General features: G+C 37.7%; 2 protein-coding genes across 3 annotated transcripts; both read right to left on the bottom strand.

Moving 5' to 3' along the window:
- Positions 1-4,868: 4,868 nt before the first annotated feature.
- LOC307139600 (CDGSH iron-sulfur domain-containing protein 1) lies at positions 4,869-11,760 on the bottom strand. Of its 2 annotated transcripts, none has more exons than XM_079838635.1 (3): positions 11,608-11,760; positions 9,744-9,946; positions 4,869-5,423 (listed from the first exon to the last, which is right to left on the bottom strand). In XM_079838635.1, exons 1-3 carry the CDS (start codon positions 11,678-11,680, stop codon positions 5,334-5,336), a joined length of 366 nt encoding a protein of 121 aa, XP_079694761.1. In that variant the 5' UTR covers positions 11,681-11,760; the 3' UTR covers positions 4,869-5,333. The 2 variants fall into 2 exon arrangements, with proteins under 2 accessions (XP_079694761.1, XP_079694762.1); XM_079838636.1 differs by having other exon boundaries at positions 9,744-9,916; positions 11,608-11,749.
- A 696-nt stretch (positions 11,761-12,456) lies between these two features.
- Positions 12,457-20,253, bottom strand: ube2d2 (ubiquitin-conjugating enzyme E2D 2). The gene is made up of 7 exons (XM_079838898.1): positions 19,943-20,253; positions 18,618-18,681; positions 16,327-16,358; positions 15,942-16,019; positions 15,575-15,680; positions 14,409-14,502; positions 12,457-13,641 (listed from the first exon to the last, which is right to left on the bottom strand). The coding sequence occupies exons 1-7, from the start codon at positions 19,964-19,966 to the stop codon at positions 13,596-13,598; spliced, it is 444 nt and encodes a 147-aa protein (XP_079695024.1). The 5' UTR covers positions 19,967-20,253; the 3' UTR covers positions 12,457-13,595.
- Between the last annotated feature and the right edge of the window lie 2,487 nt (positions 20,254-22,740).

Genomic DNA, 22,740 nt, shown 5'->3' with positions numbered 1-22,740 from the left:
GTTCACATGCTCAACATATATGTCTCTGATTGGCCATTGTGTTACCGCCCTCAACATATATGTCTCTTATTGGCCACTGTGTTCACACGCCCAACATATATGTCTCTGATTGGCCATTGTGTTCACGCGCTCAACATATATGTCTCTGATTTGCCATTGTGTTCACGCGCTCAACATATATGTCTGTGATTGGCCATTGTGTTCACGCGCTCAACATATATGTCTCTGATTGGCCATTGTGTTCACGCACTCAACATATATGTCTGTGATTGGCCATTGTGTTCACGCGCTCAACATAAATGTCTGTGATTGGCCATTGTGTTCACGCGCTCAACATATATGTCTCTGATTGGCCATTGTGTTCACGCGCTCAACATATATGTCTGTGATTGGCCATTGTGTTCACGCGCTCAACATATATGTCTCTGATTGGCCATTGTGTTCACGCGCTCAACATATATGTCTCTGATTGGCCATTGTGTTCACGCGCTCAACATTTATGTCTCTGATTGGCCATTGTGTTCACGCGCTCAACATATATGTCTGTGATTGGCCATTGTGTTCACGCGCTCAACATATATGTCTCTGATTGGCCATTGTGTTCATGCCCTCAACTTATGTCTCTGATTTGCCATTGTGTTCACACGCTCGACATGTATGTCTCTGATTGGCCATTGTGTTCACACGCTCAACATATATGTCTCTGATTGGCCATTGTGTTCACGCGCTCAACATATATGTCTGTGATTTGCCATTGTGTTCACGCGCTCAACATATATGTCTCTGATTGGCCATTGTGTTCACATGCTCAACATATATGTCTCTGATTGGCCACTGTGTTCACACGCTCAACATGTATGTCTCTGATTGGCCATTGTGTTCACGAGCTCAACATATATGTCTGTGATTGGCCATTGTGTTCACCCGCCTAATATATATGTCTGTGATTGGCCATTGTGTTCACCCGCCTAACATATATGTCTCTGATTGGCCATTGTGTTCACACGCTCAACATATATGTCTCTGATTGGCCACTGTGTTCACACGCTCAACATATATGTCTCTGATTGGCCACTGTGTTCACGCGCTCAACATATATGTCTCTGATTGGCCATTGTGTTCACGCGCTCAACATATATGTCTGTGATTTGCCGTTGTGTTCACGCGCTCAACATATATGTCTCTGATTGGCCATTGTGTTCACGCGCTCAACATATATGTCTGTGATTTGCCGTTGTGTTCACGCGCTCAACATATATGTCTGTGATTGGCCATTGTGTTCACGCGCTCAACATATATGTCTGTGATTTGCCATTGTGTTCACGCGCTCAACATATATGTCTCTGATTGGCCATTGTGTTCACGCGCCCAACATAAATGTCTGTGATTGGCCATTGTGTTCACGCGCTCAACATATATGTCTCTGATTGGCCATTGTGTTCACACGCTCAACATATATGTCTCTGATTGGCCACTGTGTTCACACGCTCAACATATATGTCTCTGATTGGCCACTGTGTTCACACGCTCAACATGTATGTCTCTGATTGGCCACTGTGTTCACACGCTCAACATGTATGTCTCTGATTGGCCATTGTGTTCACGCGCTCAACATATATGTCTGTGATTGGCCATTGTGTTCACACGCTCAACATGTATGTTTGTGATTTGCCATTGTGTTCACACACTCAACATATATGTCTCTGATTGGCCATTGTGTTCACGCGCTCAACATATATGTTTGTGATTTGCCATTGTGTTCACGCGCTCAACATATATGTCTGTGATTGGCCATTGTGTTCACACGCTCAATATATATGTCTCTGATTGGCCATTGTGTTCACATGCATAAACATATATGTCTGTGATTGGCCATTGTGTTCACGCGCTCAACATATATGTCTCTGATTGGCCATTGTGTTCACGCGCCCAACATAAATGTCTGTGATTGGCCATTGTGTTTACGCGCTCAACATATATGTCTCTGATTGGCCATTGTGTTCACATGCTCAACATATATGTCTCTGATTGGCCATTGTGTTCACATGCTCAACATATATGTCTGTGATTGGCCATTGTGTTCACGCGCCTAACATACATGTCTCTGATTGGCCATTGTGTTCACGCGCTCAACATATATGTCTGTGATTGGCCATTGTGTTCACACGCTCAACATGTATGTTTGTGATTTGCCATTGTGTTCACACACTCAACATATATGTCTCTGATTGGCCATTGTGTTCACGCGCTCAACATATATGTTTGTGATTTGCCATTGTGTTCACGCGCTCAACATATATGTCTGTGATTGGCCATTGTGTTCACACGCTCAATATATATGTCTCTGATTGGCCATTGTGTTCACATGCATAAACATATATGTCTGTGATTGGCCATTGTGTTCACGCGCTCAACATATATGTCTCTGATTGGCCATTGTGTTCACGCGCCCAACATAAATGTCTCTGATTGGCCACTGTGTTCACACGCTCGACATGTATGTCTCTGATTGGCCATTGTGTTCACGCGCTCAACATATATGTCTCTGATTGGCCATTGTGTTCACATGCTCAACATATATGTCTCTGATTGGCCATTGTGTTCACGCGCTCAACATATATGTCTCTGATTGGCCATTGTGTTCACGCGCTCAACATATATGTCTGTGATTGGCCATTGTGTTCACGCGCCTAACATACATGTCTCTGATTGGCCATTGTGTTCACGCGCTCAACATATATGTCTGTGATTGGCCATTGTGTTCACGCGCCTAACATACATGTCTCTGATTGGCCATTGTGTTCACGCGCTCAACATATATGTCTCTGATTGGCCATTGTGTTCACGCGCTCAACATATAAGTCTCTGATTGGCCATTGTGTTCACGCGCTCAACATATATGTCTGTGATTTGCCATTGTGTTCACGCGCTCAACATATATGTTTGTGATTTGCCATTGTGTTCACGCGCTCAACATATAAGTCTCTGATTGGCCATTGTGTTCACATGCTCAACATATATGTCTCTGATTGGCTATTGTGTTCACGCGCTCAACATATAAGTCTCTGATTGGCCATTGTGTTCACGTGCTCAACATATATGTCTGTGATTTGCCATTGTGTTCACGCGCTCAACATATATGTTTGTGATTTGCCATTGTGTTCACGCGCTCAATAAATATGTCTCTGATTGGCCATTGTGTGTTCACGCGCTCAACATATATGTCTGTGATTGGCCATTGTGTTCACACGCTCAACATGTATGTCTCTGATTGGCCATTGTGTTCACCTGCTCAACATATGTCTCTGATTGGCCACTGTATTGGCCACGTATTTTACGAGGTGGCTAATTCATACAAATTTGTACGATCTCACTCGTACATTTTTGTACGATTTGTCTAGACCACAGTGATGGGTAGGTTTAGGGGTGGTCCTTCCTGTTGATGCTTTTTGAAAAATCATACAAATTTGTCACCTCGTAAAATACGTACAAATTGCTGTGAGATCGGGTTTAGATCACCTTACAAACTAAAGGTGCAGTAAGAGACCCTTACCAATCCCACTACCAATCCAATCAGCTTTAATATATTTCTGTCATGGCAACTCTTAGAGGGTTTGCATAGTAATGGATATGACAGTGTCGACTGTCGATATGTTTTGTCTAGGTGCAATAGATCTGCCACGCTGCTGCTGTACAAAATAGCATATGAATAACCCATAGCAGATCTGCACAGGTGGAGCTGGGGAAGGTGGAGGGTTTCTGAAAGCGTGTCGCAAATGCTAACCAAGTATTGGAAGGTTGAGCAGCGAGCTGATTGGCTACTGATACAGCAGGAACCAATCAGCTGCGCCCTATAAATGATGTGATTGCAAACAGATTGAGTTAAGGACCTATCAACCTGCGCCATCTAGAGTTTCATGACAGAACTTTGTATATTGGTAAACACAAAGAGTTTTGCATGAGGGGCGAAAAATCCCAACGCAGATTTCCAAACTGGTTCAAGTAGTCACTCGGATTTGCCATGTTGACCAACAGAAAGCTGCTTAGTTTGAAAGTGACTTCTGTGTGAGATGTGCATCACAACATTATTGACAATGACTTTTTATGCCAGCAAAATGTTAGTGCAAATTTTGGCTAATGAGACCGCACCTTAAAGCTACATAAAACCACTAAATAATTGATATGCATACTTTCATAATGGCAATTCATTGATTAAGTGATCATGCACTCCGATTGTAATTCTTTCAAAGACCACAAAAGAACATGAGGTGCATCCCAATTCTTGTACTTGTGCACTATTTTATGACATTTTGTAGTATAAATAATGCGAGTTGTGTTCACACCGAAAATTCCAAGTATAAAAAGTACACTTTAAATACACACTTCATGCACTCAACTGTCAGCTTTAATTACGTAGCGGAGGGGGAGGGGTACCGATGTTGAATGACAAAATAACCTTAAAAAATTCATACACTCCACAGTTGAGTACATACATAGTACATACAGTGCATCATTTGGGACACAACTATGGTCTAAAGAAGCAAAACAGACCGGGATGTCCAGCAACTGTGTCAAGTGTCTTTAATTTTTTTTTTTAATCTTAAAACCTCACACATCCTTCCGAGCCACAAAGGTGACGCCTCACAATATCTTCAAAATAAATCCAAGAGGACTGAACTGATACAGTGGCTCCATCTGCTGGATGTAAGTGGAACTGCAGCACGAGGGATCTCTAGCTTCCTGTGTTTTGCAGCAGTACAGGAAGTAGAGCACATTATCTCCCACATCCTGTTTTAAAACTGTGGCTAGAGATTACCCTGCTTAGTGAATATACGCAGAATAGAGCGGAAAACAAAGACACAAGGATGACCATTTCAAATCACATTTATTCAAAATGCACATCTTCAGCGTACAGCAAAATACACAATGCCTCCTACTTACGGATCACGATAGAAAATATACTTATATGCAGTCTTGAAAATAAAACCGGTTTAGTTTTACACCTAGCATGGTAAAAACTACATGTTCAAGTCATAATCACTAAAATGTTCATTAAATTGTGCGTAGCAGTTATGACCCGTCCTCGTCCACATTCACCTGCGCTGTAGTGCAAAGTACATTTAAAGCACATTAATATGGGTTGTGTGAGAGGAAGACCAAGCGTCAAACCACAACAAGTTTACAGTATGTTTGCTGATGCATGTCTGCAGCGCTACAGGAAGTCCTTGTGTGAATAAGATGCATTAACACTGAGAATTACAGTAATTGTGATATGAAATCCTTATCCATTTACTCTCACCTCCAGTGGATGGAAAAACACACTGACTGAATATTTAGGGGTTTTTCTTCTTAATGATCAGGGGTCCGACATTGTCCCCAGTTTCCTCGTTGTGTTTGGTATGTGCGCCGTCACAATAGGGAAACTGTCCAGGGAACAAACAAATACATACAAATCACAACCACGCTTGATGATCTTTCGGATAGTATGATAGCGTATATCTGCACGCCGCCTGTGGTTTTGATCATTGTTCCAGCACTTTGCATTAGTACATCTGCACGAAGCTCTTCTAGATTACTATGGCGCTTCAGGACATACCAAACATTGACACGAGGGTGCATAAATGACTGAATTCATGATTTTGGGTGAATTAAACCGTTAACCCTGTAAAACCTGACATATAGTCAGGAATAACTTTTTTAATGAAACTTTAAAAGGTTTATTGAACCTTTAGACAATTATTTTTAATCTTTAAAAAAAAAATGTGTAAAGTAAATAAAGTGTTTTATGCACATTTAACCATTTAGCAGATACTTTTGTCCAAATTATATTAATTATGCTTTGTATCATATTTGATACATCAGGCTTTTATGGCTTATATAGTATGATGAATACTGGAGCTCAGAGCGGAGGAGGAAGAAAACTGAGCAAAAATATGCCATTTGGTGAAGATGTTATTTATATGGCCAAAAGTGTAAGATTGCGTAATCAATACATTATAGTTCTTTATAACAGTAAAACAGACTACTTACATAAAATGCATATAAATATCAGTTATCACTCTAGATCTCTTAATAAACACATGCATTTTGGCCGGTCATTTACATGACAACAGCGTTTTGGGAGCCTGAAAAAACAGGAATTTGTGAAAACGGTGAGGTCATGTGTATTACATGTTCAGTCTATAGGTGTGCAGTGTTGCTTGACATCGCCAACTACTGGCCTGGCAGCAGAATACAGCGTTTTTTGTCATTTTGACAGATCACAAAGAATGTTTTGAAAAAAACAGTAACACTTTACAATAAGGTTCATTACTTAACATCAGTTAACATGACCTAATAATGAACTGCACTTATAAAGCATTTATTTATCTTTGTTAATTTCAACATTTACTAATGCATTATTGAAATCTTGCACTGTGAACTAACATGAACAAACCATGAACAGCTGGATTTTTATGAACTAACATTAACAAAGATTAACTAATGCTGAACAGAGGTGTTGTAGTTCATGTTAACTAATGCATTAACTAATGTTAACAAATATAACCTTCTTGTAAAGTGTTACTGAAAAAAAGTTTCTGTTTTTAGTTCATTGTTGTCAAAGCCTAGAAATCTAGACGCACCCTAGCGGAAGCAAATCTAATTTGCAGCCAGGGGCGTCTAGCAACGGCTTGAGAGCTGGAAAAACCAAACTCTGGTCAGACCAATCACATCGTGTATAGAGTCGGTGGGCGGGCTTAAAGGGTTAGTTCACCCAAAAATGAAAATTCTGTCATTAATTACTTACCCTCATGTCGTTCGACACCCGTCAGACCTCAGAATGATCTTCAGAACACAAATGAAGATATTTAAGTTGAAATCTGATGGCTCTGAAAGGCCTCCATTGGCACAATGCACGGTACACTCTCAAGACCCTTAAAAGCTACTAAAGACGTTGTTACAAAGTCCATCTCACTACAGTGGTTCTACAATAACTTTATGAATCGGCGACAATAGTTTATGTGCGCAAAAAAACCCTAAATAACGACTTACATAGTGATGACGATTTCAAAACACGGCCTCATGAAGCTTCGAAGCGTTATGAATCAGTGAGTTGAATCAGCAGTTTGAATCGCCAAATTTCAGCAGTTTGGCGGTTTGACACGCGATCCGAATCATCATTCGGCTCACTGATTCATAACGCTTCGAAGCTTCATGAGGCCGTGTTTTGAAATCGTCATCACTATGCAAGTCGTTATTTAGGGTTTTTTTTGCGCACAAAAACTATTGTCGTCGATTCATAAAGTTATTGTAGAACCACTGTAGTGAGATGGACTTTGTAACGACGTCTTTAGTAGCTTTTAAGGGTCTTGAGAGTGAACCGTGCCATTGAGCCAATGGAGGCCTTTCAGAGCCATCAGATTTCAACTAAAATATCTTCATTTCTGTTCCGAAGATGAACGGAGGTCTTACGGGTGTCGAACGACATGAGGGTAAGTAATTCATGACAGAATTTTCATTTTTGGGTGAACTAACCCTTTAATGTATTTTTCTTATTTGTTTTAGTTTTAATTTATTTCTAGTTAGTAATTTAAGTGGTTTAACGGTTCCGCATGCTACTCGTAAACACAGAAGCTGACGAACAGCGGTCTTTCAAATCGACTTTGGCCGCGACTCTGGAAGACTTGAGTTAAGCTTTTCTTTGAGGAAAGAACAAAGAACGGCACTGAAGTCATTCTTAAGAAAGGAAGATGTGTTCGGAGTTTTGCTGACCGGATACGGCGAAAGTTTAATCTATCAACTAGCTCCGCTTCACCTTCTTCGTTGCTCTGGTTGGTTGTAGCGCTATCCTATTGCGTGCAGAGGGAATCTGAAAGACAACCGTTTATCCCGCCCCTCGGATTGAGCCCAGCCAATGGTGAGTTCCCAGACCTTGATGTGGGTCCGGCTTGTCAGGCTAGTTGTTGTCATGTAAAACGTACCTTTAGCAAGGTGTAATTTTAATGTTAAGTTTTATGATCAAAAGATCTATAGCTTTTATTCTGGTGAATAAACAGTGCAATGATTTTTAAGGGGCCGTTTACACAACACCGTTTTCAACTTAAAACTTTTTATGCGTTCATTTACATGACAACAGCATTTTGTGGGCCAGAAAACGAGTTGCAAAGTGCACGTTTTTGAAAACGATACCGTTATTGTCAAAACGTTAACTACAAAAACGCGAATGTATGAAAACAGTGATGTCATGCTCATGTGTAATAAGCGTTCAGTCTATAGGCGTGTAGTGTTTCTTTACAAAGTGACATCGCCAACTACTGGTCTGGCAGCAGAATACTCAATGAATTTAGCTCATTGTTGTCATAGCCTAGAAATCTAGACGCAGAGCGGCGGCAGCAAATATAATTTGCATCCAGGGTCGTCTAGCAACTCTCTGTTGGCTTGCGAGCTGGAAAAACCAAACTCTGGTCAGGCCAATCATATCGTGTATAGAGTCGGTGGACAGGCTTAACATAATGACGAGGCGAGCTACTCGTAAACAAAGAAGCTGGCGAACAGCGCTCTTTCGAATCGGCTTTGGCTGTCACTTAAACATTTACTTTGTGGTTTTTTTGGGGGGGGGGGGGGGGGCTTATTTATTTTTTATTTGTGGTCAATAATTGCTCCTTTTATATTTGGTATGTCTTGGCTCCCTGCCTGTCTTATGACTAGGGGTGCACCGATCCGACTTTTTCAGTCCCGATACCGTATAAATGTACTGAATGCCAATGGAGGTCTATCTGAAGCCTTTCTCAGCCATCAGCTTTCAACTAAAATATCTTCATTTGTGTTCCGAAGATGAACGGAGGTTTTACGGGTGTCAAACGACATGAGGGTGAGTAATTAATGACAGAATTTTCATTTTTGGGTGAACTAACCCTTCAAGTTTGTTAAATAACGTCTTAAATTAACTTGTGAGAAAATGAGACGCACGTGACAGCGCGTCAGATCTGCATGTTCGGCAGTGGCCGATCTTAAAGTGACAGCAGCACTGATGATCTCGGTCATTAAAGTTAATCAAAGAACAACGGGAACAGAGACAATGTATGTAATAGCTTTAATGATGATTAATCTAACAGGGAAGGCCACAGGTAAATATAACATTTATTATTATGAGTTTATGTAAAGACTGTTTTAAGTTCACTTGAATTAAAAGTTGTTATTTTTTTAAAGCCTAATAAATGTTGAAATTGGTAGCTTTCAGTTATACTGTAATGTAACGTCATTAATATTTCATAGAGACATTAGTATCATTGATACTGGCCTTCATTCATAAAAAGATGCCATTACAACAAATATTTAAAATATGCTGTCTTTAAATTGTTTCTGCATTAATTTGGAGAGTAATTGAAATTATTACAGTATCAAAATATTAAAAACTCCAATGTTGTTTTAATTGCGAATAATCTTGATTAATTACAGCAAAAAATTTGATTAATTAGTAAAAAAAATGTAATCGATTCACAGCACTAAATTATACTAAAAGGCCTTTTACTTGCTCAAAAAGTATAAACTACCAACCAGACGACAGAAGGCATGTATTAGATTGTGTACAAGAGGTTTTTCAGCAACGTTTTAATCATGTTGATAATTTAGAAATATATCAAATATGATACGCTTTATAGGGTTAAAATAGTTCATACAGATAATCTCCAAACCGACCAGCAGAAACATTCAGCGGGCAATAAAATCCTATTCACACGATTGATCGAGGTGGCTTCACTCACCTTCTTGGATCTCCAGCAGCGGCAGTAGACGGCCTTGTTGCCGATGTCCTCCATGTCGAAGCTGTGCACTACTTTCGGGCTGTCTTTGTTGATTGACATGTTGACCCTGCTCTTGGGACTGCTCTGTGAACTGAAGTAGCGCGTCAGCAGGTATGTGCTCAGAGCCGCAGCCACTGCAATGGGAACGATGGTGGTCAGCTGATCTGCAAATGTACACACGAGGAGGCGCTCGTTTTTGAGAGGGCCGGGAGGTTGCCTGAACACTGCTCTACACACTCAGCATCACTTTCCTTATTAAAAGCAGATCACATGTTTCTATTGTCTAGATAAGCTTTTTGTCTTTAACTTTGGGTTTGACAAAGGAGACAAAAATGTTGTCTTTTACAAATAATATATATACATGACATAAGGCTTTTTTTGTGTGGAGGGAACATGCAGAAATCAGATTGACCGTGGACCCTCAACATTTCAAAATGCTTTCACACGTCTAGCCATTTTAAAACTGAATTTTGGATGTTATGATTTATAGGTAGGGCACTATGACATTCGTTTTATTTTTTTCCAATTTACATTTTTACTGTTTTATTTTTTCTAGATTCATTTTATTATGGACTCTGTATATTTTATGGATTCTAAATATCAGTAATCAAAAAGTATTAAATTAAAACAAACAGATTTATAGAACTAAAAAAAAATTGTAATGTATTGAAATTAATATCTGGATAATGCATTCTGGTTTTAATTCATTTTTTAACCTATAATATTCTACTTTTAATATAACTTATTTATATTTCATATACAGCCTTATTCAATAGCTCCATATTTCCTGCAAAGCATGAATTAAGAAAATCACACACACCAGGTAGTTACTAATTAACAATTATACAAACAAAACAATATTGCCCTTTGGTGGAACAAAGGTTTTAGATACAATGGTAAAATTTTATATCAGTAAGCTCAGTGACAAAACAACAAATACACAACCTACAGCCTTTAAATCAATGATTTTCACATAACTAAATATGTGTGCTACAGATATAATATTTATCTACAAGAACTACTATTACTGGCATTATATAGAATGTCTTTGTGTCACGTGACCTAAAGCGTTTCATGACACTTGACCTAAAACCCATGAAACAATCAGCACTAAAATGAAGTCACGACATATGTCGACACTGACACAGACTGGGGAAATCCAGGTTAAAAGTAGTACTGTACCTGTCTTGATCAGGTGAGAATGATTCACCTGATTTCGGCGAATCGGTTCTTACGAACGATTCGTTTCGCAATTCTTAGACGACATCACGTGATCACTGAAATCTCGACATGATATATAACATACTCTAAAATTGAGTTGTAAACACATTGCTAGAACGTTTTTTTTTTATCTGTGAACGAGGAAGAATCGTAGAGACAGTTTCAAATTATTTATTTAAAAGATCCGACTCAAAAGAACTATTCGTTCATCGCGGTTTAAACAATCGAGTTTGATAAGCTCATGTTTTGCCGCATAACAAATGCTTTACAGCGACATATCAAGATGCAGATTTAATGCCAACTAAAACAATACATTGATTTAAATACCCAAAATGCATTTTATATCAATAATTCAAACAAAATGCCTGCAAACTTATGATAATAACGCGTGCATGCAGTAGCCTCATAATTATACTCACCTGTACTTTGTAGAAAGCCAATGTAATATAACTTTATCTAAAATCATTTACAATCTAAAATGAGTATTGAATCACAACACTGAATTGAACATGCCAACACATTATGTGTTAACTTATTGCATTGCTAGCCTGCAATCGATCACGGTTGCCATCGGCTTTATATTAAAACAAAAATTCGCTCTTACCTTTAGACACCTTGAAACCCGGTATTAACCCCGGTTTAGTTAGAGCTGAAAGCCCTGGCACTTGAGATGCCATGACGGGAGAACTTCAAGTTTAAGGGCACCACAAGGTCTGAACCGAACCAGACTGAAGCCGTCACTGCGGAAACGCTGCGTGATTGCGTCACTGAAAGTCTGACCAATGGCTGGAGAGCGTGATCTACTCGCACTTTCTGTAAACACGAGGCCCGCGTCCCTCCTTATACCCCACTTGCAGTTTGGCAATGAAGGTTGTTTCACTTTTGAAAGGCGTGATATTTAAATATTTCGTTGCATGAACAACAAAACCTGAAAAGAAAACTGAAATAAACTATTTGCAAAAGGAATTGAGACATCTTTAACCAGTCACTCCACAAGATTTCATATTGAAAGAGATTCTCCGATCTACAAAGAACCAAAGTAAATAATTCTAATTTTGTAATAGCCCATAATACTAATGTAAAACAATTCATGACACCTACTTGAAGAAAAAAAAAAAAAAAAAACAGTAGCTAGTAATATTTTATAAAAACGATTTTACAGAGTAAAATTGCAGTGCATCTAAGATTTAGTCACTTTATTTTTAGGAAAAAGCTCCTATAAAAATTTTAGTAACGAAAAAAAAAAAAACCTCGGTCATTGCGCATTTGATAACATTTGCTTCCTGTCAAAAGAACTGCCGATTGGGCAAGCAGATGAGATCAGCAATTTTTTCTTCTTTTCAGTTTAAGACTTTAAGATTTAAACCCAAACAGGATAAAGTTAATCACAGTTAATGTTTGCAACAAGACCTGTTTAACATATGTCAACAAAAAACCATGCAGACACAAAGCATTTCAGACTTTAGTAATCATTTTATTACACAGTTTTAATCAACACACAAAGCTCAACGAGCCCGTCAGGAAATTAAATATACAGAAGTTTGTCTGTGAGGAGTTTGTGTCCTCCCACCCAGGGACCCAATCGAGTCTGGCTGAACCATGTTAGCATCTAATTCAACAAGAGCAGGAAAAGGGGAAAAAAGAGAGAAAGAAAAAAAAAGCAAACTAAGAGTTACAAGGGTGGGTTGGGTGAAAGAGAGAGAGAGAGAGAGAGAGAGAGAGAGAGAGAGAGAACAAAAAACAAGACGCATGATATAGAGACCGCTTTAAATAACTGGTCCAAAACCCTTCGTGATGGTGAATGTTTGTGAAGTTGGTCGTGGCTAAGGAAAGGGGTAGAGACAGTCTTTGCAATGGCAAATGGAAACAAAATATATATATTAATAGTATTCAAGTCCATTAGAATACTCCGGAGAAGACAGGAGGTCCATTTTCCTTTTAACTGCTATGATTTTAAAATAATTCCTTAGATAGATTTTATACAAAAAGACAGCCAGCATACCCCTCCCTTCTCTGCAGTAAAGAAAATCAAAACAGAAAGAAAGGAAAAACAAAAAAACGTCCTGATCCAATGTACAGTTGGAAGCCCAGGAAATGGAAATGAAAAAGTAAACTGTAAAAAGAAAAAAACATATCCCTCTATGTCCAGACTATCACAAATTGCAGGGAGAAAACAAATGATAATATAGCCCTCCCGTCCCAGGTCTTAAAAACAACAAGGAATGCTTTTAGAGCCATAAACATCTTCTACAGCAAAATTGATACGGACTGATCCTAAGCAGCGGGTACGTCGCTATAGCAACGGAGAAGGTAAAGCAGGAGCTGTGGAGTGGAGGCTTGAATTTGGGGAGGAAAAGGGGCTACAGTTGAAGTTTCAGTATGTACACCATGGCTGCCAGAGGGCTAAGAGTGGGGGGGAGGTGCTCTGGTGAGGGGAGGCGTGGCTTAAAGAAAGCACTCCAATGGAAACCAACAAGATCTGTTTTTTTTTCTTAAGCTTTTTTCTTTTTTTTAATCTTTTGAACGTTCAAAATCTCCCCTAACCTTAAGATGGAGAGGTGTAATTCTCCCATCATGATTCTAACTCCAAAACTACATTGCATACTTTTGTGTCCATTCCCGAGCTATTCTGTTGTACCTGTGAAGGAAGACAAATAAAAATATCAGCGCCACATTCCAGCAGAACATTTGCATGACACATAACAGGAAATGCAGACTTTGCAAAATAACCTGTTGTTGAAAAAAAATGGGGCAGTCAACAACTATAGACTTATTACGGGAACGTATATGGCCGAAAGAATGCTATTGACCATGCGTTCAACGTCTCTAAAGACAGATGAAAACGTGATTTTGATCCCCTTCTCTTCACATTTTAAAGGAAATTTAGAAATTGTTGAGCATCCCAGGCATTATAAAAGAAACTCTTCAGTATTTCCTTGAATCCTCGTGAGGTCATGCCACAGCCTACATTTGCCAGTAGTAGTAGTTCAAAACAAAAACATCTAATAGGAGTCTGCTGGCATTTAACTACATTTTGTGTTGAATTTGATTATAACCAAATTGTCCTGTTCAAAGTATTACACCCAGCACAGTCTAGTTTGGATAAAAGAAAAAGGCTGTTGCTTTTTGAGCTATTGAAGCCTGTTTTTTATTATTATAGCAAGCTTAAAACGGTTTTGTTGTGGCTTTATCGTCAACTACAAAGCTCAGCAACAATAAAAAAAGCTAATTATTCACAATATATATAGTTTCAGTGTAAAACCCCAGGGAAGAAGAGCGGTGACATGTCAAAACAGGAAACTGCATAGGCAATAACATGGCTAATAATGCAAATGCTTGCATGACAGCACCTATGGGGAAGAGCATTACTGGCGGTACTGATCTAGCGCACAGGAGGACACTCACTTTTCCCTGTCAGTCTTGTAAATGCGGGCGATCTCAGGTACTAAGGGGTCGTCCGGATTGGGGTCACACAGCAGGGAGCAGATGGACAGGAGAACTGAAGGGCAAGAGAACAAAAAACCCTCGAGTCAAACTAATGCACTTGTCCTTGTTTAAACATTTAACATCAGAACACTCATCCCTTAGGGAGGAACAAATTAAGCACCAAAATCAGTTCCAAACTTCTCAAATGTACATGAAAGAAAATGTGATCTATATTAGGTAGTAAATGTACTCTTTAAAAACACAAAAAATACTATGTGCCGCATGCATTTACATCAAATTAAGAAACTCACTGTAAATATTCCCCAACATTGCTTTCTGCTTTCGCTCATGTTAATTTAATGCAGATTCTGAGGTTTAAACTATATAAAAATATAAATAATTTCTATGCAGACATTCATGTAACGGTGTAAAAGCATAATATATCTCAATTTGTGTTTGGGTTTGTCATATCAGCTTCAAAGGCCGTTTCATGGCAGATCCAGATAACAATCATTTGAAAAGGTTGGAAAATTCTGTACATGATAACTTCACACAAGATTCTTTAGTTGTACTTGTAACAATTTTCGGTAACACTTTACAATAAGGTCTCATTCGTTAACATTAATGTATTAACTAACATGAACTAACCATGAGTAATACATTTGTTACTGTATTTGTTCATCTTTGTTAACGTTAGTTAATAAAAATCCAGTAACATTTACCAATAAAAAATTGTAAATGTTGAAATTAACATTAACAAAGATAAATAAATGTTTTATAAGTGCAGTTCATTATTAGTTTATGTTAATGTATTTAACTAATGTGAACTAATGAACCTTATTGTAAAGTGTTACCCAAATTTCAATACCCGGTAGGATTTGGAGTACTACATTATTTAAAGCCGTTCTCACAGCGCTCTGAACATCAAGCTATGAGAAAGCTTGAGCATCCAAGCGTTACAATTTAGCCTTGAATATCTTGTCTATATATTCATTTAGGATTTGTCAGAGTTCTCCAGAACACCACGCGGGTCCACATGGAAGCAAACCAATAAAATGGTAACAAAGGTTGAGGCCAAGAAACAAATGTTTCTGGAATGAACTGCCATTATAAAGACTGATAGCTGAAAGCTGGCAGTGTTTTACCTTTGGAGATGGTGAGTGCCGGTGACCACTGTGACCTCAGAATATCCAGACAGATGCTGCCATTGCTGTTGATATTTGGGTGATAGATTCTTGTTGTAAATGCAACCTGAGGAAGGAAAGAGACAAACATAAGCACACAAAACACAACCTTTTCAGGCTAAATAGTATTATTAAAGCCAACACAAGAACAGCTCTAAATTAACGGAGATTGAAATTCAAACACAAGAATGGCTTCCTTGAAAAATTATTTAAATTCATCTGACAAGATACTCTGCATTCAGTTACTGCATATGATATTAGTCATGACAAGCTGAATTATTTGAATATATGGCAGAAGGAAAAGTGTTTAGTTGTGGACATTGCTGACCTTTGGCGGTTTGAAGGGATAATCTGTGGGAAAGTGTATGGTCAAGAAGAACACTCCACCCTGGTAAGGACTGTCATTCTGTAGGGTAAACATTTTCATTAGAATTAATGATTTGTTGGCTTGTTCATAGTTTAATGCCATACCAGCAACCCCAGCTATATTAATGGCGAGAAAAAAACTAAAAATGTACATGTTTTTAAAAGTTTATCTTTGATGATAATTCTAAACCTGGTCTAACTTCATTAATCTTTTGATGATAAATTTGAATAAAGAAAATTCAATTGATATTACTAAATAATATTTTAAGATAATATTATACTTGGAAGTTCAAATGATTTCTGTAATGTTTGTGCTACTATGGGGGATACAAGAAACAAATACTTACTGGTCCCATTATTGTGGCCTGCCAGTGAAACACTGAAACAAAACAAGCAGAAATGTCAGAGAAGGCATCACATCGTGTTTATCTTGCATTCATTCTCTCTTACAAGTCTTTCAAAAACTCAGAGATATAATTCTCATTTCCAAGCTCAGAATCAGTCTTGTCAGAATTAAAAGAGCCCATGAGGAATACAGTATAAAATATGATGAAGCAAATTTGGGTACAATTATGTTGTCATATTTCAGTCAAGTCTCTGAGGCACTTAGTGGGTCAGATGGTTCTATGATTCATGGTTTAATAAAGTGACGACTCTTGAGGGAAGCTATAGATGTTATTTGTCAGTTCAAACAATCCGTCGTCTTGTGGATGAGCTTCACGCTAAATATTGATGAGCACATCTATCAGAGGGCATTGAGAAAACACGATCAGACAGGAAAAAGACAGTATGTGATTGAAGCAATTATGACAACCAGTTCCTATACGTGACAGCATCACTGTCAGATAGAAAAATTGTATCTCCATATTTGCTCTTTTTTTTCATAAATCATTACTATTGGTCAACCTTTACGTCTGTTGGTTTAGCAAACATTTAACCAATTAAAAGTATTAAAAGACCTTGAGACTAATCCTCGTAAATCTATTGGCACCTCAAACTGTTAGAAGTTTAAACGTAATGCAATGCAGATGTGGCCATTCAAAACATGTCTGAAATTCTTAAATTCGCTGGTCAAAAGCCTTGTTGTAACTACTTTTGAGCTTGATTTCTTTAAAACTTTATTATTATAAAAAAATGACACGCAAGTGTCTGAACATAAATAAAGCATTGACAACATATTCAAATTAATAGTTTTCCATTTCCTGAAGATACATGGTTTCCGCCCGACAACAACAATATAGAGCTGATTCTAAACATTTAACAGTCAGAAAATGTTTGAAAACAAAAAACATTATGCTTTTAAGACTCTCACCACGTTTTAAAAAAAAAAACACAGCAGAATGTATGTTACATCATAACGTACCAGTATTTCTCCTCAAACTTAATTTAACACACATCCTTATAACACAGACTTTTACCATATCAGACAATCCAAAAACATGCTTAAGTATTTATGCACCTTAGAATAAAAATATTGCTTAGGAACATTAAGAATAAGAATAGCATAGATATATGCTAAACTTATCACCCAAATAATTCTCTTTACAGAAACACTGAATGACCACCACCGCTAGTCCTAAATTAACTGAGCTTAGGACTGGTGGTGGGGCTTAAGATATTGTTGGTCATTTAGTGTTTCAGTAAAGAAAATGATAAGTAATAGATCATAATTATTAATAAGATAATATTACAACTACTAATTCTACTATTAATAACAATATACAACACACTAAAGACTGATGAGCTGCTGGGTTCATGAATATTAATCATGTGGTCAGCGTTGCTCAAACTGATTTGCTGATATCAAAACAGTGAAGGTAATAGATGAGTGCCAGCCAATGAGATTGCCGTACGCGCATTAGTCCCGCCCACTACCAGATAAACCGCTTATCTTCTGCGAGTTCTTAAAAGCAGAATAATTCCAAATGAACTCTGTTATTTTTACAGGAAAATAGAAAGAATGTTTACATGTAGCGCATTGATTCTGCGTGGTATGTAGACTCTCTCTCTTTGCGTGTGTGTGTGTGTGTGTGTGTGTGTGTGAGTGGGAGAGAGACAGACGCATTCACACTGGAGTTTATGGTACGTCAGATACAGGTATGCTCGCATCCATTGAGCTGAACAGAAATAGATATTTTATTCACTTGACGGAGAGCGAAACGGTTTCTCTGAGTGTAAAGCTAGTAAAAATATAAACGTATTCTTAACCTCTTAGACACACTGGCGAGTAAAATCTAAGCATTTATTAGCCAATGGCTAATGATGGATATTATTTAGTCACCCAGAGGGAAGATTTACTTGCATTGTAGAGGGTTGCATTTAAATGATCTGGCTCATAAAAATAGTCTCTACATGAAGGAAGTTGATAAGGAAGAACTGAAAGAGGTTGTTCAGGCAAACAACTCATAACATTGCCAAAAATTACGAAAACAACTTTGTGTCGTATTTTGAAATAACATGAACCGATAAATCGTCCAGATCAAGACCAGGAACATGAGTTAAAAGTGAATGTTGAATTTGTTGCACAATCAAAGCAGAAATTACAAGTGATTATATTCAACACACCTGTAAATTGAATGGAAAGAATAAATGTACACTAGTTTGTCAAATACATTGGTGGGTAAAGTGAGTTACTTACTGTCATCCCCCACTGGGCCCGCTGAACACTGAGCAGGTGGGTCACGGCCCAAATCATGCAACTCCTGCAACACACCAGAAACAAAAAATGAAGGTTAAAAACTGCTCACCTATCATGACTTAAACCAGCAGATGAAGCTCTGCATCACCTGTCCAGGTCCCCTTCCTGAAACACCTGCAGTGTACGCTGCTAACAACGAAGAAGCACCAAAATGAAACTGAGAAACTGACACCGAAACTAAACACTCCAAATATCTGTGCGTTCCACAAAAATGACAGTAAAACACACCAAACAAACGCACTGGCTGGGTGAATAAGAAGAGAATAAAGAGGTCAATATCAAATCAGACACATAACAGTCTGTGTAATGGAGTTATTGCTGCTGTAATGACATGAGAGGTGACCACAGCTTATGTAACATATTTTTTTCGGGTTAGTATGTTCTACTGAAACCCGAGAGAACTGAAACCTTCAAAATTGTCAGGAAACAAAACAATAAGGGGTCTGAAGTGTGAATATGAACGCTTTGGACCACGTTCATAACGTCAATTTGCTTGCGCCACGAGCTAACCTCAAATATCCAGAGATAATAATGTTAGAGTTTAGTTTTTTTTATCAAAATCAGCACCAAATGTATAAATGTTGATAAGAACAAAAGTATATTTATCATCAACATTATCAACTATAAAACCCGCGAATACAATCCGAGAATGACTTAAAACACCTGAATGCGAAGGCAAACTGACTGGCCAGATGCCTCTCCCTGAGCGGTTAGCCAGTTAACAACCCAAAACAGCACGATATAAACAAATGTAACATCATAATAATGTACAATAATATATTGATCGTATATAAACAGTCGCCTGATAATGTTGCGGTGTGTATATACGATCTTTGTTCAAGGTTTTCAAACGGGCCTTTAGCATTTGTGGCTACGGAGGGTTAGCGTGCTAACACGTTATCGTGAGCTAACCATTAATCCTCAAGTGATCCATTACAAACATACTTCCATTTCAAATGACTGTTTATTTCTGTTTGAGATAAAAGCGAGGGGAGACAAACAAACGTGGAACGGAAGAAACATTGTAACTTATATCAGTCTCACACAGTTCGACGGAGGGTCGCCAGCTAACATGCTAACCGTTAGCCCGGGCCGAACCGTCGAACCGGGGTGCTTTACTACACTTGTCATCCCACCAGCGGCACACTTAACACTTTTAACTTCTCAAAAACAGGCCTTAAATCGCCTTTCCGGGTTAAAAGAGAAATGATGGTGCGTTTTCGGTGCGGAATAGGGCAATGGCGCCCGTGACTTCCTTCTCTTACCTTGTGGATTCTTTTCAGAGCCATTGTTGTGCTGTTACTGCTGTCAAAAACACACAAAACCAGACTTATACTCGATTAAAACGGCGCTTCTTTAATTTCGACGCGGCCAACCCCTCGGGTGTCGTAATAAAGGACGCCTTGGGGTGATAATTCAGTCGGTGTTCTGTGTGTGTGACGGAGCCGGTTGGTGTAATTTGAAGGCGAAACTGAAAGGTGGTGCTGGTAGCGGTTCGATCCTTCCTCCTGCAGCAGCGGCAGCGAGTAGCTACCGCATCACGCACACTGCGCTGCTCTAATCAGATCCTTCCGCCAATGGACGCAGTCGCCGGGAACAGATTGCGCGCCTACGCCAGTTGCTGGATAGTGCTGCAGTGAATCACGAAACTGATGCAATAGCGGTGCCAAAATGGCGGCTCGAGCTCAGTGACTTTAACACTTATTGAGCCCAAATGAAAGCCTGTGGCTTGAAAACTTCCATTTCGAGCCGACAAACGAGCTTGTTGATGATCACCTCAGAAATAGAATGGAGAGAACTATGACAATATAAACATAATCTGACGATGTTTATTGTAAGTCATATTCACATTCAAATGAGGAGAGCAGTAATACAATTTCAACATAAATGGCAGTAACATACATACCCCCGACCAGAGGAAGTTTAACCATTGCGGAGGGATATTTGACAAATTAATGTTTTATCGTGGCAAAATCATAGACTGTAAAAAGGGCAAAATACGAGATGATCGTCATTAGATGAGGGAATGTGTGTGAAACGAAGGACCTCTGCTGTGCATACGTTTTAATATTTAGCCATTAATACAAATTGTTTTATCAAACATGCCACATTAATATGCACTTTACCTGCATATGTTTTTTAAGTTTAATAATACATGTTATATAGCCTAGCATTCCTGCAAACAGTAGTAAGACATGGAGCTAGCAACACCATGGGTTTCATTCCCAGGGAATGCATGAAATGCATATATATACAAACCCAATATTATAAAAAATATTAAAAACTCCATGTTTTTAATGACAACCAATCGCGATTATTATTGAAAAATGTAGGCTTATATATATATATATATATATATATATATATATATATATATATATATATATATATATATATATATATATATATATATATATATATATTATATTATATATTTTTTAACAAATTAGAAAAGTAAATGTATTTATAATGTCGCACAATATTTCTGTTGTAAATAAATGCTGATATTTTGAAATGTCTATTCATCAACATATTTAATAATGTTGATAATGTTTCTTGAGCTGTTGATAATGTTTCTATATTATAGAATTTCTATAATATATATATATATATATATATATATATATATATATATATATATATATATATATATATATATATATATATATATATATATATATATATATATATATATATATATATACAGTAGGCCTATATTTTTCTATAATAATCGCGATTGGTCATCATTAAAAACATTGGAGTTTTTAATATTTTTAGGCTATATTGTAATAATTTCACAGTTACTCTCCAAACTATTGTAAAAACAACTTATTTTAGCATTTAGCATTTAATTTTTCCTAAATATTTGTTGTAATTAATTGCATATTTTTTATAAATGAAGGACATCACTGGTAGCCTGAACTTCAACATTAGCTACATATGAAAAACACTCAACATTACAGTATAATTGAAAGCTATATCAATTTCAACATTTATTAGGCTTTAAAACATTACAACTTTTAATTTAAGTGAACTTAAAACAATCTTCACATAAACCCATTATAATAAATGTCTAACAGGTAGGTCTAGGCCTACAGAAATGTTATAGCCTAAAGTTATCAAACACTGTGCTGCAGAAATAATACATTAAATATAGATTAATCCTTATTAAAGCTACAATTTTCTCTGTTATCTTTATTCTTTAATTCACGTTAATGACAGAAAATAACTGGTTTATTAAGATCTGCCACTGCTGAACATGACTCGATCTGACACGCTGTCATGTGCATCTCATTCTCTCACAACTCTTTAAGTTCATTTAAGACATTATTTAACTAATTTAAGACTGTTCTTATGAGAATATTGGCATAGCCTATGTGTTATTTGTACGTTCAAGCTTGAAAGAGAACTCGAAAAAAAAAAGGGAGGGGGGGGGGGGGGGTTGGGTTGTTGGGTTGTTTTAACCCAGTGAATTGCTCATTTTAACCCAGCGGTTGGGTTAAATGTTTGCTTAAAACAACTCAATCGCTGGGTTAGTCCATTTTCAACCCAACTCGGGTTGTTTTTAACCCAGCCTTTTTTAGGTCAGGACATTCACAGACAGCGTGTTCTCTTTTGGCTTGTCGAGCTTGAATGGTTTAAAAGCATTTGCATGAAAATTATCATATAATGTAACGCTAGCCCAAGGATGACAGAAAAAACGTTAATTGCGTGAAAAATCTATTTATTTGCGTTAATCGCATAAATCGCACGCACACACACACACACACACACACACACACACACACACACACACACACACACACACACACACACACACACACACACACACACACACACACACACACACACACACACACACACACACACACACACACACACACACACACACACACACGTGCAGTGTAGGCTATATATATATATATATATATATATATATATATATATATATATATATATATATATATATATATATATATATATATATATATATATATATATATATATATATATATATATATATAGCCTATTCTATATATATTTATATATTCTGATTGGTATT

This window comes from Gobio gobio (assembly GCF_949357685.1).
Source record: "Gobio gobio genome assembly, chromosome: 16".
Lineage (NCBI taxonomy): Eukaryota > Metazoa > Chordata > Actinopteri > Cypriniformes > Gobionidae > Gobio > Gobio gobio.
Note: the sequence above shows the minus strand (reverse complement) of the source record. Positions and strands in the feature narration are given on the sequence as shown.